Source organism: Bombina bombina, chromosome 5 (assembly GCF_027579735.1).
Source record: "Bombina bombina isolate aBomBom1 chromosome 5, aBomBom1.pri, whole genome shotgun sequence".
Lineage (NCBI taxonomy): Eukaryota > Metazoa > Chordata > Amphibia > Anura > Bombinatoridae > Bombina > Bombina bombina.
This window is the reverse complement of record NC_069503.1, coordinates 89,757,089-89,770,546: the sequence shown is the minus strand read 5'-3', so window position 1 is coordinate 89,770,546 and position 13,458 is coordinate 89,757,089. Positions and strand designations below refer to the sequence as shown.

The 13,458-nt window shown below is 41.1% G+C and overlaps 1 protein-coding gene across 1 annotated transcript in view; it reads right to left on the bottom strand.

Annotated features, from left to right (window-relative positions):
* Nucleotides 1-11,773, bottom strand: part of LOC128659954 (gastrula zinc finger protein XlCGF26.1-like) — a 472,524-nt gene extending 460,751 nt beyond the window's left edge. The window contains exon 1 of the mRNA XM_053713545.1: nucleotides 10,942-11,773. Within this exon, the coding sequence (XP_053569520.1) occupies nucleotides 10,942-11,749 (808 nt within the window). The 5' untranslated portion in view covers nucleotides 11,750-11,773. The remainder of the gene's footprint in view (nucleotides 1-10,941) is intronic.
* Between the last annotated feature and the right edge of the window lie 1,685 nt (nucleotides 11,774-13,458).

Sequence of the window (13,458 nt, the reverse complement as noted above, 5' to 3'; positions counted from 1 at the left end):
TTATATATACAGTGTGTGCTATTATCAGTTCTTGTGGCTTCTAACTAACATGAAAACATCTAACAGACATAATATCAAGTTACAGAACATGACACACATATTACATACCCAGTATACATGTAGGTTATAGTAGCCATTTAAATTAAACTGATTATGATCACATGACACACATATTACATACCCAGTATACATGTAGGTTATAGTAGCCATTTAAATTAAACTGATTATGATCACATGACACACATATTACATACCCAGTATACATGTAGGTTATTGTAGCCATTTAAATGAAACTGATTATGATCACGTATGTACCGGTTACTGATACAGGGCCCGATTATAAATGGAGCACAAAATATCATTTTAGTTTAAGCAATATTTGAGCTCCTATTTGTAATACCAGTGCACTCAAATGTGTGCTGGTATTACAGGTGAGGTGCAATGCGAACACGACCTCACATGCGCATTGCACGGAAGCATTTCACTCACGAGAGCGTGCTTCTGTATGCTCCAATGGGAGCCTCGTTCTCATGAGAACTAGCGCAGCACAGGGGGTAAGTCGCATAGCGATGGCAGCAAATATATATATATTTATTTATTTGTTAATATACATGTATATTTACAGGGAACACACAGTTCCCATAGACCACAATGTAAAGGCACTTTTCAGTGCCGTCTTTTTTTTTTTTTTTTTAGCCCCCAGTTACTTATTTTTTTTCATTAAAGAAAAGTAACACTTACATTCAGGGGCGTTTGGTGGACATTTATAAAATTAACCAGAGATCTGATCTCTGGTTAATTTTATAAGTGCTAATTGCTACCACAAGCTCACCGTAGAAAAATATAAATTATGCTTACCTGATCATTTCATTTCCATCTGTGGGAGGAGAGTCCACTGCTTCATTCATCACTTGTGGGAATTAAGAACCTGGCCACCAGGATGAGGCATCCCTCTCATCCCCCAGTCATTCTGCCAAAGGAACAAGGAACAGTAGGAGAAATATCAGGGTATAAATGGTGCCAGAAGAACAAAAAATAAATTTGGGTCCGCCCGTCGGAGAACGGGCAAGTGCAGTGGACTCTCCTCCCCAAGATGGAAATTAAATTATCAGGTAAGCATATTTTTTTTTTTAAATAATTTTTTATTGAGGTTTTGCGAAGTGAATAACTAACAATAATCGCCTTACAACATCCGAGGAATTTACAGCATTGTTTACAACGTATTGACACTTGCATAGTAAAGGAAAAAAATATCACAGTACATAACAGGAGATATGCTTATTGAACCTCTATTTTGAAATACCATAGCTTAATTGGCTGACTAATCAGTTGACCGCTCTTGGGTCAAATGGACATGAAAGTTAAAAGGCTTCTAGTAGTCAGGTGATCAGCCACTTCTGGGCCATAGAGTTATATTGTATAAAAGATAGAGAGTAGTCCCCACCTCCGCAGGTTAAATACTCTGTAAACTTCTGAACCTAAGTTAGCAAGATGTGGGGAGTTGACTATTATGATGGCCAGACTTGGCCATGGTATAAGGAGGGGGAGGGGGGGATGTCAGCGGGCAAGCGCCGCTCAAAATATAGGGAACAAGGGGGGGCGGAGCTAACTTTATTGAGCCAAAAAAAAAGAAAAAAGTATCCTTTACAGGACACCAGGGACAGTAAATACATGGTTCACTGGGGTTAGATTACGAACAATGCAACAATTAAAGAGCATAATTACTAATTGAACATAGATATCTAGCCTATATGGCGAAGATAGTATCTGGACTATGCCTGTTTATGAAAGCTATTGTAGATTTGGGTCATAGAAGAGGTTACATTATATTTTCCTAGTAGAAAACTAGCTGTGGCACTCTTAGGAAGCTATAGTGCATCATGGGATCTATAGCTGGTGAAGACCTGGAGAGAAAATAAATATTCTGTTTCACCAGGCATAAGGGGTAGAAATGAAGCAGAGAGCCGAGAACAGTGCATCATCGAGAGCAAGTTTATAGGAGACAATACATAGGAGACTTTTAGGGTATGGGAAGAAAATTATAATGTTAAACGTCCTCACCTGTATCATATGATAGTATTAAAGGGCTAAAGATGCAAACACATTATAGGATACGAGTAACAATACAATTATAATATACAGAGGGCGGTAGATAGATAGTTCTCTGAGACTTATACTGTATGAGTTCGCCCTGAATATAGGCCGGTCCTGGAAAATATTAAGAGGAATGAGCAATTAAACACTAAGCAAGCTCAGTGATATTTAGTTAAGAGAGTGTCACTATAAGTTAGATTAGTCAGAGCCGAATAACTATTTCTTAATATGAACATAATCACCCTTAACACAACCTTTGTTCTCAGATAGAGGGAGCATAAAGACGTATTCATATTTGCTAAAATAACAGGAACTATTAGGATAATTAGAAATGTACTACAGAAAACATGAAAACATTAGCTAGGCTCATGAAACAGGGTATAATCTCCTAATTCTCTGGTTAGTGACTCATCATTTGGAGCATTACCTATTGTAAGATAGAGATCTAGTAAAATCCAACAGTGAGGGCAATGTGGTTGAATAATTGAAATAAACCTAACTCACATTTGGACAATCCCTGTTTGGGGGTCAGGGGGGATTCACCCAACTCCTAATTTCACAGAGTCTCGATTAGGTTTGCAAGCAACAATGTCATCCCAATGATGGTACATAGAGGGTGGGATCGATACAACACACGAAAAAATGTATAGTGAAGATTGTCTCTCTCTCTCTATATATATATATATATATATATATATATATATATATATATATATATATATAGCCTATGCGTATTAAACAACCTAAGAATTGATATATATAGCTGCTTATGTAACATGTAAAGTAATGTCAGATGACTATAATTGTATATAAACACTGACCATAAACGAGATTTACTCCATATTGGACCCTGAGGAAGTGTGGTGACTTACATTAATTTAGCAATGTTTAGTTATTTTAGGCATGATTTACAGGACGCCATCGCGGCCGCCAACAGCGCCCCACAAGCATAAAATATGTTAGTACAAACTAACTGATGGCATCAACACATTAACTAGACACTATCTGTCTACCATATAAGCACTATAGCCCACCTGTGTATCAGATATGTATGCTGAACCCCATTGCTTACTCTGTGTTCCAGCTGCAGCATCTTCATGTTGTGTAAATATGAGCTAGACTATTAAGTGCATACTAAACTTACCCATGTTACAAACAGACAGACATAAAGTATAACAGAACTTGTAAAGGTAATAGAGCTAGATTACCAGGAGCATATTTGTTGACTATTACTCTATTTCCCCTAATATCATAAAATTTAAAGACAAACAAACATGATAAGGTTTCTAAGATACATCACCAAACAACATTAAAAATTGGAGAATAAACAGGAAACTTGTTGCAGTATGAGCATAGTCCCACATATGTTAATAGTTCTTAATGTCAGCCAATACCGCTTTTCTGAGGATATCCTACATTAGATTCAATGGGAAGTGAAAAAGGCAGTTTGCAAACGTTCCATATCGGCTGTATGCCATTCACAACAGACAACCATTGTTTGCCCCTGGGGCCCTCATCTTGCTGTACATTGAGAGCTTCACTTATGATTTTAGGTGATTCACTTAGAGCTCGTACCTCTATGGACACCTCTGTGCATGTAGATGTAACTGCCAGCATTTCCTTCTTCTGTGTAGGAGCCGAATCTTCCCTCCACTTATTATGGGCATGTAGTGACTCTACCCTAATGGGCAGTTGACTACGAAGTCCTGTATCACTGTAGCAATCATTGTAAGAAACTTGTAAAACTTCTGTAGGTGCCCCATCCCGTGGTGAGCCGACCGCTGCCCTCAATATCTCTACACAAGAGGTATGATGCTTGTCCAGGCGCTCGGATAGGTCATGCAGGAGGAGAATTATGGACTCCATATATGTAGGTCTCGAGTTTATTTTCTCTTGGCCACAAAGATGTTTATTATGGGCCCTAGCTATGCCGAGCGTTCTTCTGTTAGAGGTGGTGACTCGCGCCACTTAGGATGCGGTTTTATTATTACACATAGGGCCCCAGAAACCAACTTTTAATGAATGTCCAGCCCTCTGTGGGGCTTATTTATACAAGCGTTAGTCGTTTATTGATCCCCAATTATTTGTTTTGGCATAGACCTTCTATATTCTGCCTTCATAGCAGTCTTGGCATTTATCACTGTCAGCCGTGTCACCCACGTGTATGCTCGGGAGGAAAAGTTGCGAACTTACTTTCTCACATAACCATTCCGGTCCTGCTCCGTTACAGTGCTTTTTGTGTGTTGTATGTATAGAGTGAGTGGGCATACCAAATAAAGGGTGCTGAGTACACTGACGGCGACAGCTCAATCTTCTTCTCTGTCAGGAACGCTCCGGTCTGTTCCGGCAAACCCTCTCCACAGATCTTTTTGTTGTTTAGGCCACCATCTTTAATGACTCTGACTCCATGATCACTGCGTGTATTGACCGCGCTCTGTATCTCGTCTTATAGAGAAGAAAAAAAAAGCTTTTGTATGTCCATACTTGTTCATATCGTATCACCTCTAGTTGGAACTTAACTTTAATTGCTTCAGGTTAGCAAATTAGGTAAATAGATCCATTTTTGTAGGTCTTAAGTCGGGAGCTCTGTATAAGTGCAGCCATCAACTTTGGCGGTTAGCTCCGCCCCCCCCAGGTAAGCATAATTTATGTTTTCCATCTAAAAGGGGAGGAGAGTCCACTGCTTCATTCATCACTTGTGGAAATAAATACCCAAGATCTAGAAGACACTGAATGAAGAAAATGGGAGGGTAAAGGAGGCGGACACTATAATGAGTGCACCACAGCCTGCAGAACCTTTCTCCCAAAAGCTGCTTCCGCCGAAGCAAAAACGTCAAATTTGTAAATTTTTGCAAATGTATGTAAGGATGACCATGTAGCCGCCTTACAAATCTGCTCCATAGAAGCCTCATTCTTAAGGTCCCAAGAAGAAGGTACAGCTCTAGTCGAGTGAGCCGTAATCCTATGAGGAGGCTTGTGTCCCGCTGTCTCATATGCCAGACGGATCATACTCCTCAACCAAAGGAATAGAGAAGTGGCAGAGGCCCTTTGTCCCCTGTGCTTCTCCGAATACACAACAAATAAGGACAAAGTCTGCCTGAACTCCTTCATGGCCTGAAGATAAAACTTCAACGCCCGAACCACGTCCAGATTATGAAGTAACCTCTCCTTCGAAGAAGAAGGGTTAGGACAAAAATTTCCTGATTGATGTTACGACTCAACACCACCTTGGGAAGGAATCCCAATCCAATGCGAAGAACAGCCTTATTGGCATAAAAAACAAAGTAGGGAGGCTCACATTGCAAAGCTGCCAACTCAGAAACTCTGCGCAACGATGCAAAAGCCAGTAATAATAGGACTTTCCATGAAAGAACCTTAATGTCAAGTGCATGCATAGGCTCCAACAGAGCCCTCTGCAAGACCTTAAGAACCAGGTTTAAGCTCCAAGGTGGAGCAGGATTCCTGAAGACAGGCCTGATCCTAACTAGAGCCTGAACAAAGGACTGAATGTCAGGAAGCTCCACAAGCTTCTTATGTAACAGTACAGACAAAGCCGAAATCTGTCCCCTTAAGGAACTGACGGCAAGCCCCTGATCCAGACCCTCCTGGAGAAAGGCCAAAATCCTGGTTACCTTGACCTTGTGCCAAGAGTAACCTCGTTCCTCACACCAGGACAAGTAGGTCCTCCACACCTTGTGGTAGATGTGTCTAGTGACCGGCTTCCTGGCCTTAACGAGAGTGTTGATCACTCTCTCCGAAAAACCTCTCTTGGCTAAGACTAGGCGTTCAATTTCCACGCAGTCAGCCTCAAAGAATTGAGATTTTGATGAAGAAAAGGACCTTGAACTAGCAGGTCCTTGCGACAAGGTAACTTCCACGGCGGATAAGACGACATTGCCACTAGATCCACAAACCACATCCTCCGCGACCACGACAGAGCAATCAGAATAGCCAAAGCTTGCTCATGCTTGATGCAGGCCACTACTCGAGGTAGAAGAGGCAATGGTGGAAATATGTAGATTAGGTTGAAGTTCCAGGGTACCGTCAAGGCGTCTATCAGTTCCGCTTGGGGATCCCTGGATCGCAGCCCGTATCTGGGTAGCTTGTAATTGAGTCTGGATGCCATGAGATCTATTTCCAGCGTCCCCCATCTGCTGCAGATCTCCGTAAACATCTTGGGTGGAGAGACCATTCCATTGGATGAAACGTCTGTCTGCTCAGAAAATCCGCTTCCCAGTTGTCCACACCCGGAATGTGGATTGCTGAGAGAGAACAATTGTCTCTGCCCATTCCAGAATCCGAGATACTTTCCTCATTGCTAGGGAGCTTCTCGTTCCCCCCTTGGTGGTTTTTATAAGCCACCGAGGTGATGTTGTCCGATTGGAATCTGATGAACTGGGACGACCCCAGAGGGGGCCAAGCCTTCAGAGCATTGAAAATTGCTCAAAGTTCCAGAATGTTTAGAGGTAGACTCGATTCCTCTCAAGTCCATCTGCCTTGTGCCTTTCTGGGACAACTGATCCGGTCGGGTCCACCAAGACAGGGACTCCCTCACCGGTCTCTCCAGAGATATCTGTTGGGACAAGTCTGAATGATCGCCGTTCTATTTTCTTAACATGCACAGCTGCAGAGGTCTGAGATGAAACCTTGGTGAATGGAATGACATCTATGCTGGATACCATGAGCCCGATTACCTCCATACATCTGGCCACAGATGTCCTGGAGGATGTCTGCAGGGCTAGACAGTTGGACACCAGCTTGCAACATCTCTGGTCTGGTCAAGAATATCTTCATCGCAGAAGGATCTATCGTACGCAGGAACTCCACCCTGTTGCTGGGGACCAATGAACTCTTCCCTTCATTTATCTTCCACCCATGGGATCGAAGTAGGAGAGCTCTCGAATGATCCTCCACCAGACTGTAGGATGGAGCCTGGACCAGGATATCATCCAGATACAGGGTCACTGCAATTCCTCTGGCTCTCGCTACTGTGAGAAGAGCTCCCAGAACCTTTGTAAATACTCTTGGGGTCGTCGCCAGACCAAACGGAAGGGCCACAAACTGGAAGTGCTGATCCAGGAAGGCGAAACTTAGGAATTTGAAATGATCCTTGTGGATTGGAACATGAAGATAATATTTTTTCAGGTCTATAGTCGTCATGAATTGCCCCTATTAAACCAGGGGCAGAATTGACCTGATAGTCTCCATCTTGGACGATGGGACTAAAACTTGTTTAGGGCCTTTAGGTCCAGTATTGGATGAAACGTACCCTCCTTCTTTGGGACCACAAAAAGGTTTGAATAATACCCAAGACCTCTTTCTGCATGAGGAACTGGGACGATAATCCACCGAGAGATGAGAGATCCCTCACACATCCCAGGAAGGCTTTTTCTGTTTTTTGAAGAGATGTTTGACAGGAGGAACCTGTCTCTGGGCAGATACGATTTGAAACCTATCCCGTACCCCTGGGCGATGACCTCCAGGATCCAAGGGTCTGTAACGTCTCCCATCCAGGCCCCCGAAAAAAAGAGATAGTCTGCCCCTTACCTGGTCCACGGATGGGTCGGTGGGTCGCCCCTTCATGCCGACTTTGACTTGGCGGGCTTCTTGTTCTGCTTGGACTTATTCCAAGAGTTTGCTGGCTTCCAAGCTCCTCAGATTTTGTGGAAGGCTGCTGGTGCTGAGACCTTTAGGTTTGGCTTTCTTATCCTGAGGCAAGATGGCGCCCTTGCCACCCGTGACTGTAGATATAATAAAATCTTCCCCTTGAATGGAAAGCAAGTGAGACTTAGATGTCATGTCTGCAGACCACGATTTTAGCCACAGAGCCCTGCAAGCTAAAACAGAAAATCCTGACGTCTTAGTATTCAGGCGAATAATCTGCATGTTAGCATCACAAATGAACGAATGCGCTGCCCTTAAGGCTTTGATTCGATACAAAAAACATAAATTATGCTTACCTGATAATGTCATTTTCCATCGAGGGGAGGAGAGTCCACAGCTTCATTCAATTGGGAATTAAGAACCTGGCCATCAGAGGCAAAGACACCCAAGCTAAAGGCTTAAATACCTCCCCCACTTCCCTCATTCCCCAGTCATTCTGCCGAGGGAACCAGGAACAGTAGGATAAATATCAGGATATAAAAGGTGCCAGAAGATTAAATTTAGGTCCGCCCCACGGAGATACGGGCGGGAGCTGTGGACTCTCCTTCCCTTGATGGAAATGAAATTATCAGGTAAGCATAATTTATGTTTCCAAATCTAAAAGGAGAGGAATGTCCACGGCTTCATTCATTACTATTGGGAACATATACCCAAGCTATAGAGGACACTGAATGAAACCGGGAGGGTAAAAAGGCGAACCCTAAACTGAGGGCACCACAGCCTGCAAAACCCTTCTCCCAAAAACAGCTTCCGCAGAAGCAAAAACGTCAAATTTGTAAAACTTTGTAAAAGAGTGTAAGGAGGACCAGGTAGCCGCCTTACAAATTTTCTCCAAAGAGGTCTCATTCTTGAAGGCCCAAGACGAAGCCACAGCTCTAGTTGAATGAGCTGTGATCCTCTGAGGAGGCTTATGTCCCCGCTGTCTCGTAATCAAAGCGGAATGGTCATTCTCTTAGCGAGCGGGGAGATAGCACCATCTACCTCACAGTTCTAGCTGGGCATCTGGAATGGGGAAAAAGCTTCTTAAAAAAAGACGAGGGAAAAAAAAAGCTAACTTAGTTTCTCCCATTCATTTTTAATAATGTTCGCCATTTTGATAGGAACCAGGAAGGCCTGGGGCACTACCCTGTCATTGTAAACCCTATCCAATTTAGGGATCAAAGGTTCCTCCGGTATCTTCGGTTCAGGAACCTCCAGTGTAGCAAGCACTTCCTTCAGTAGGAAATGCAAATGCTCCATCTTAAACTTGAAATCTGGTTCCTCCGTGGACGGAGGCCTAGAAGTAGCAAATTCCACTTCAGAAGCGACACCCTCCAACAAGTCAGAATTGTCCTCCTAATCTGTCTGAGATATCCAGCAAAGTCGAAGACCCCTGAGACGGATAGCTGTGCCATACCCTCCTCTTGCGCTTAGTAGGCTTAGGCATTGCATTTATGGCCGCAGAGACCTGCAACTGATCGGCGAAATCTGGAGGCCAAAGGTCCTCTCCCACGGGAGGGTTAGTAGTGCTCTTGGGAACTGCTTGTGTAATCGGAGATGCTTGTAGGGAACGCACCTCGAGGGACAGAGAACCCTCAGAGGTGGACGGCTCAGTTGTACTAAATACTTTCTTCTTTTTGGAAGTAGTAATATTGTCATAACATGTGGAACAGAGTTGTAAAGACAGTATGCGCCAAAAAAGCCCGCCTTAATCTCTCTAACTGTTCCACACTGACAGAGCCTCATCTCACACAAGTGCAGTAAAACACACAATAAATATTATTATGATTATTAAAATACGCTCTGTTCTATAACCTCCTTCCGAGGGTATTACCCTAGATTCTATACAGATAAGGAGTCACACTGTGACCCTGTCTTCTTGCGTTATCACACACACATATATATATATGAATGAAACGATCTTACGAGAATCAACACCATGGAACAGGAACATGGCCCTTCAAGTGTGACAGGTTAGTAGCGTCGCTCCTGACATGGACTTGAGAGAATAAAAGCAGGCAGCGAAACTTGTCAACGCTGATTACTTAAGGAGCTGTTAATATGAGTCAGGATGGGTTTGCAGAAAGACTCTCCCTGCATCTCCGGACTCTAACATTCACCCATGCTCTCCTGAGAGGCTGACAGGACTACTTAAAACTCCAGTCCCATTGTGAAGAGTACTACCCTCCATAAGAGACTCCTCCAAATCTTCCGACACTTCTCTGCCAACCTCCTGTGACAAAAGGCAAAGAATGACTGGGGGATGAGAGGAGTGGGGGAGGTATTTAAGCCTTTGGATGGGGTGTCTTTGCCTCCTCCAGGTGGCTAGGTTCTTAATTCCCACAAGTGATGAATGAAGCAGTGGACTCTCCTGCCCTTCAGATGGAAAAATCATCCACTTGTAATGGGTGATTATTTATTCCGCACCCGCAAATAAGCAAATTTGCCCATTTGGGGCATGCAGTAAATTAGCGCTCCACTTGTAATCTAGCCCATTGTGTCTAATTAAAAAAAAACTATTTCCCATCAGTAATTCCTCTGGTATATAAAACATGTACAATGCTAAGCATCCGTTGCTATAAGAAAAGGTTTATCCACAAGATGTGCACATTAAATATAGCTCCCAAATGTCAATCATTTGAGACTGATGTTCTTGTTTATATAATTTTCTAACACTCTATTCATATAAAGACTCCTTTATTCTGTATATGTAATTATTAATATGCCAGTATTAGTAGTTGTACGTTTGAATTACATAGGGGAGAAAATAAACAACACTGGGGGTGCTTTGGTGGTGAATGGTTGTGTAAACTGGTCAGTATGAGGACATATTTGTATATTCCTGTGTGGTGTTTGGATTCTATCCCATTGATATCAGAGAAACTGAGGTGCACATATATAGAAGAACAAAGGAGAGCACTTCTAATCTGGGGCTTTTATAACTGGGATTTAGAAAGTATAATTTACAATAGGATTCTTTTTTGATGCTTCTATTTAGAGTGTTTGTCCTCTATAGGATAATTTTTAAGAGTTTTCCACCCAGTGCATATAAAGTTTATTTTACTTGTAAATATTTGATGTTTTTGTGATGCCTGACTGGCACGGGATACATTTTTCCACTTTATAAACATGTGAAAGATTTTTCTCCTGTGTGAATCCTTTCATGAGTTTTCAGACTACTCTTTGCTGTAAAACTTTTTCCACACTCTGTACATGTGAAAGGCTTTTCTCCTGTGTGAATCCATTCATGAGTTTTCAAATTACTCTTTGCTGTAAAACCTTTTCCACACTCTGTACATGTGAAAGGCTTTTCTCCTGTGTGAATCCTTTCATGTTTTTGCAGAAGACTCTTTTTTGTAAAACATTTCCCACACTCTGTACATGTGAAAGGCTTTTCTCCTGTGTGAATCATTTCATGAGTTTTAAGTAAACTCTTTTGTGTAAAACTTTTTCCACACTCTGTACATGTGAAAGGCTTTTCTCCTGTGTGAATCATTTCATGAGTTTTAAGTAAACTCTTTAGTGTAAAACTTTTTCCACACTCTGTACATGTAAAAGGCTTTTCTCCTGTGTGAATCATTTCATGAATTTTCAGACTACTCTTTTCTGTAAAACTTTTTCCACACTCTGTACATGTGAAAGGCTTTTCTCCTGTGTGAATCCTTTCATGCGTTTTCAGACTACTCTTTTCTGTAAAACTTTTTCCACACTCTGTACATGTAAAAGGCTTTTCTCCTGTGTGACTCCTTGCATGATATTTCAGATGATCCATTCGTGTAAAACTTTTTCCACACTCTGTACATTTGAAAGGATTTTCTCCTGTGTGAATCCTTTTATGAGTTTTCATATTACTTTTTTTTGTAAATCCTTTTCCACACTCTGTACATTTCAAGGGTTTTTTTCCTGTGTGACTCCTTTCATGAATTTTCAGACTAGTCTTATGTGTAAAACATTTTCCACACTCATTACATGTGAAAGGTTTCTCCCATGTGTGGGTCTTTTTGTGATACATAAGGCTTCCTTTAGATGTAAAACATCTCCCAAATTCTGTACATGTTTGAGTTTTCACAACTGTGTGAACTGTGTGGTGTTCAAGGAGATGCAAATTACATGTGAAGATTTTCTCACATTCTGTACATTTGAATGGTTTCTCCTTTGCATAAATCATTTGGCTAGACTTACGACTTTTGACTTCTTTTAAATGTTTTGAAAACTCAGTAAAAGTAAATGTGTGTGGTTTATCCTCTGGAATATTCATTTCACTAGATAAGGCATAAACGTTATCCTCTTGTTTGATGACTAAATTACTCTCTGTACATAATGATTGCTGCCCAGTTCCTGCCAATTCAACATCTTCTTTAAATATCCGTTTTGATATCCCCAATGTTTGTGAATACTCATTGGTGTCTAAGACTTTTGGAGTTTGTGGTATCAAACTGAGGCTTCCTGTAGTGAAGGATGGATATGAACTATTCAAGTGATTGTCTACATAAAAAGAAAAGGAATAAAGAAAATAAAGAAAGTTTATTCTTTATAATGAATCCATTTTTTTTTATTTTTTTTTTTAAAAACCCATTTATTTACACTCCATAAAATGGCTTCTGTTTTGTGTTCATTTTTAAATTGATTAACCTGTAAATCATAATTTAAAACAATGAAAGACAAATAAAGTACAGTAAATATTTCTACATCATAATAAACTAAACCAATAATTACTGATGAAAACAAGTTATAGGGCCCATTAAACAATGTGCAGGTGGATAATGTTCTCAGCCAGGGAACAAGTACATCTGTATTCTGGGCAAGATAGGAGGCATCCACCATCCTCATTTAACATTGCACAAGCAAATGCACATACACCCCTGCCCAGCTCATGCTCAACCAGTGGGGTGTGAATATGTCTTAATCATCACAGACTAATAATCAGTGTGAGATGTTTTGAAAGGCTAAGGAGCAGTGACCATATGATACTTTATAGCCTGCAGTTGCAGTTGTTTGATTTATATAATCAACCAAAAACTTTATTAGTTTAATAATACTCACTGTTAAATTAAGCACACAAATCAGTGGCGGTTCTGGTGTAGGGAATGTGGGTGTTCCACACATGAGAACAAGGTAGGCGTAAGTTTAGTTATGGGAGTTACATGAGCTGGGTCAAGACAGGGGAAGGTAGAGTTACAGGTGTTCTGAGAGCAGGCGTTGACACAAATGTTCTTAAAAGATGCAGACTATTATTATTATCATCATCAGGTATTTGTAGAGCGCCAACAGATTCCGCAGTGCTATATAAATATAATAGTTTATATTTGTTTAATGAGTGATCTATTCTATTTTCCCAGTAATTAAAGTCAGCATAATATCTATTTTACTCACCTAACCGATATGAGTTCATGCTGATAACAGGCTCCAATGTCTGTGCTCAGAAAGAAGGTTCCTTTATTCACTCCAGTTACATCAATACCTGATATCTCTCAATGCTCTGGCTGTGTCTGTAAAAAGTATATTAAATGGTTTAGACAGATAACATTAAATAATGGTTCTGACTAACTGTACGTATGGTATAATTAAAGGCACACATAACAATTCATGTGATACAGATCAGCTGATTAGGTTATTAGCCCAAGCATTTAGTACAGTTAGCTCTGTAGGTGTTACAGTTGCACCTTAAATATTAATCTTTCCAGAACTTAATATAAGCTCAGGAGTAGACAATCTATTTAT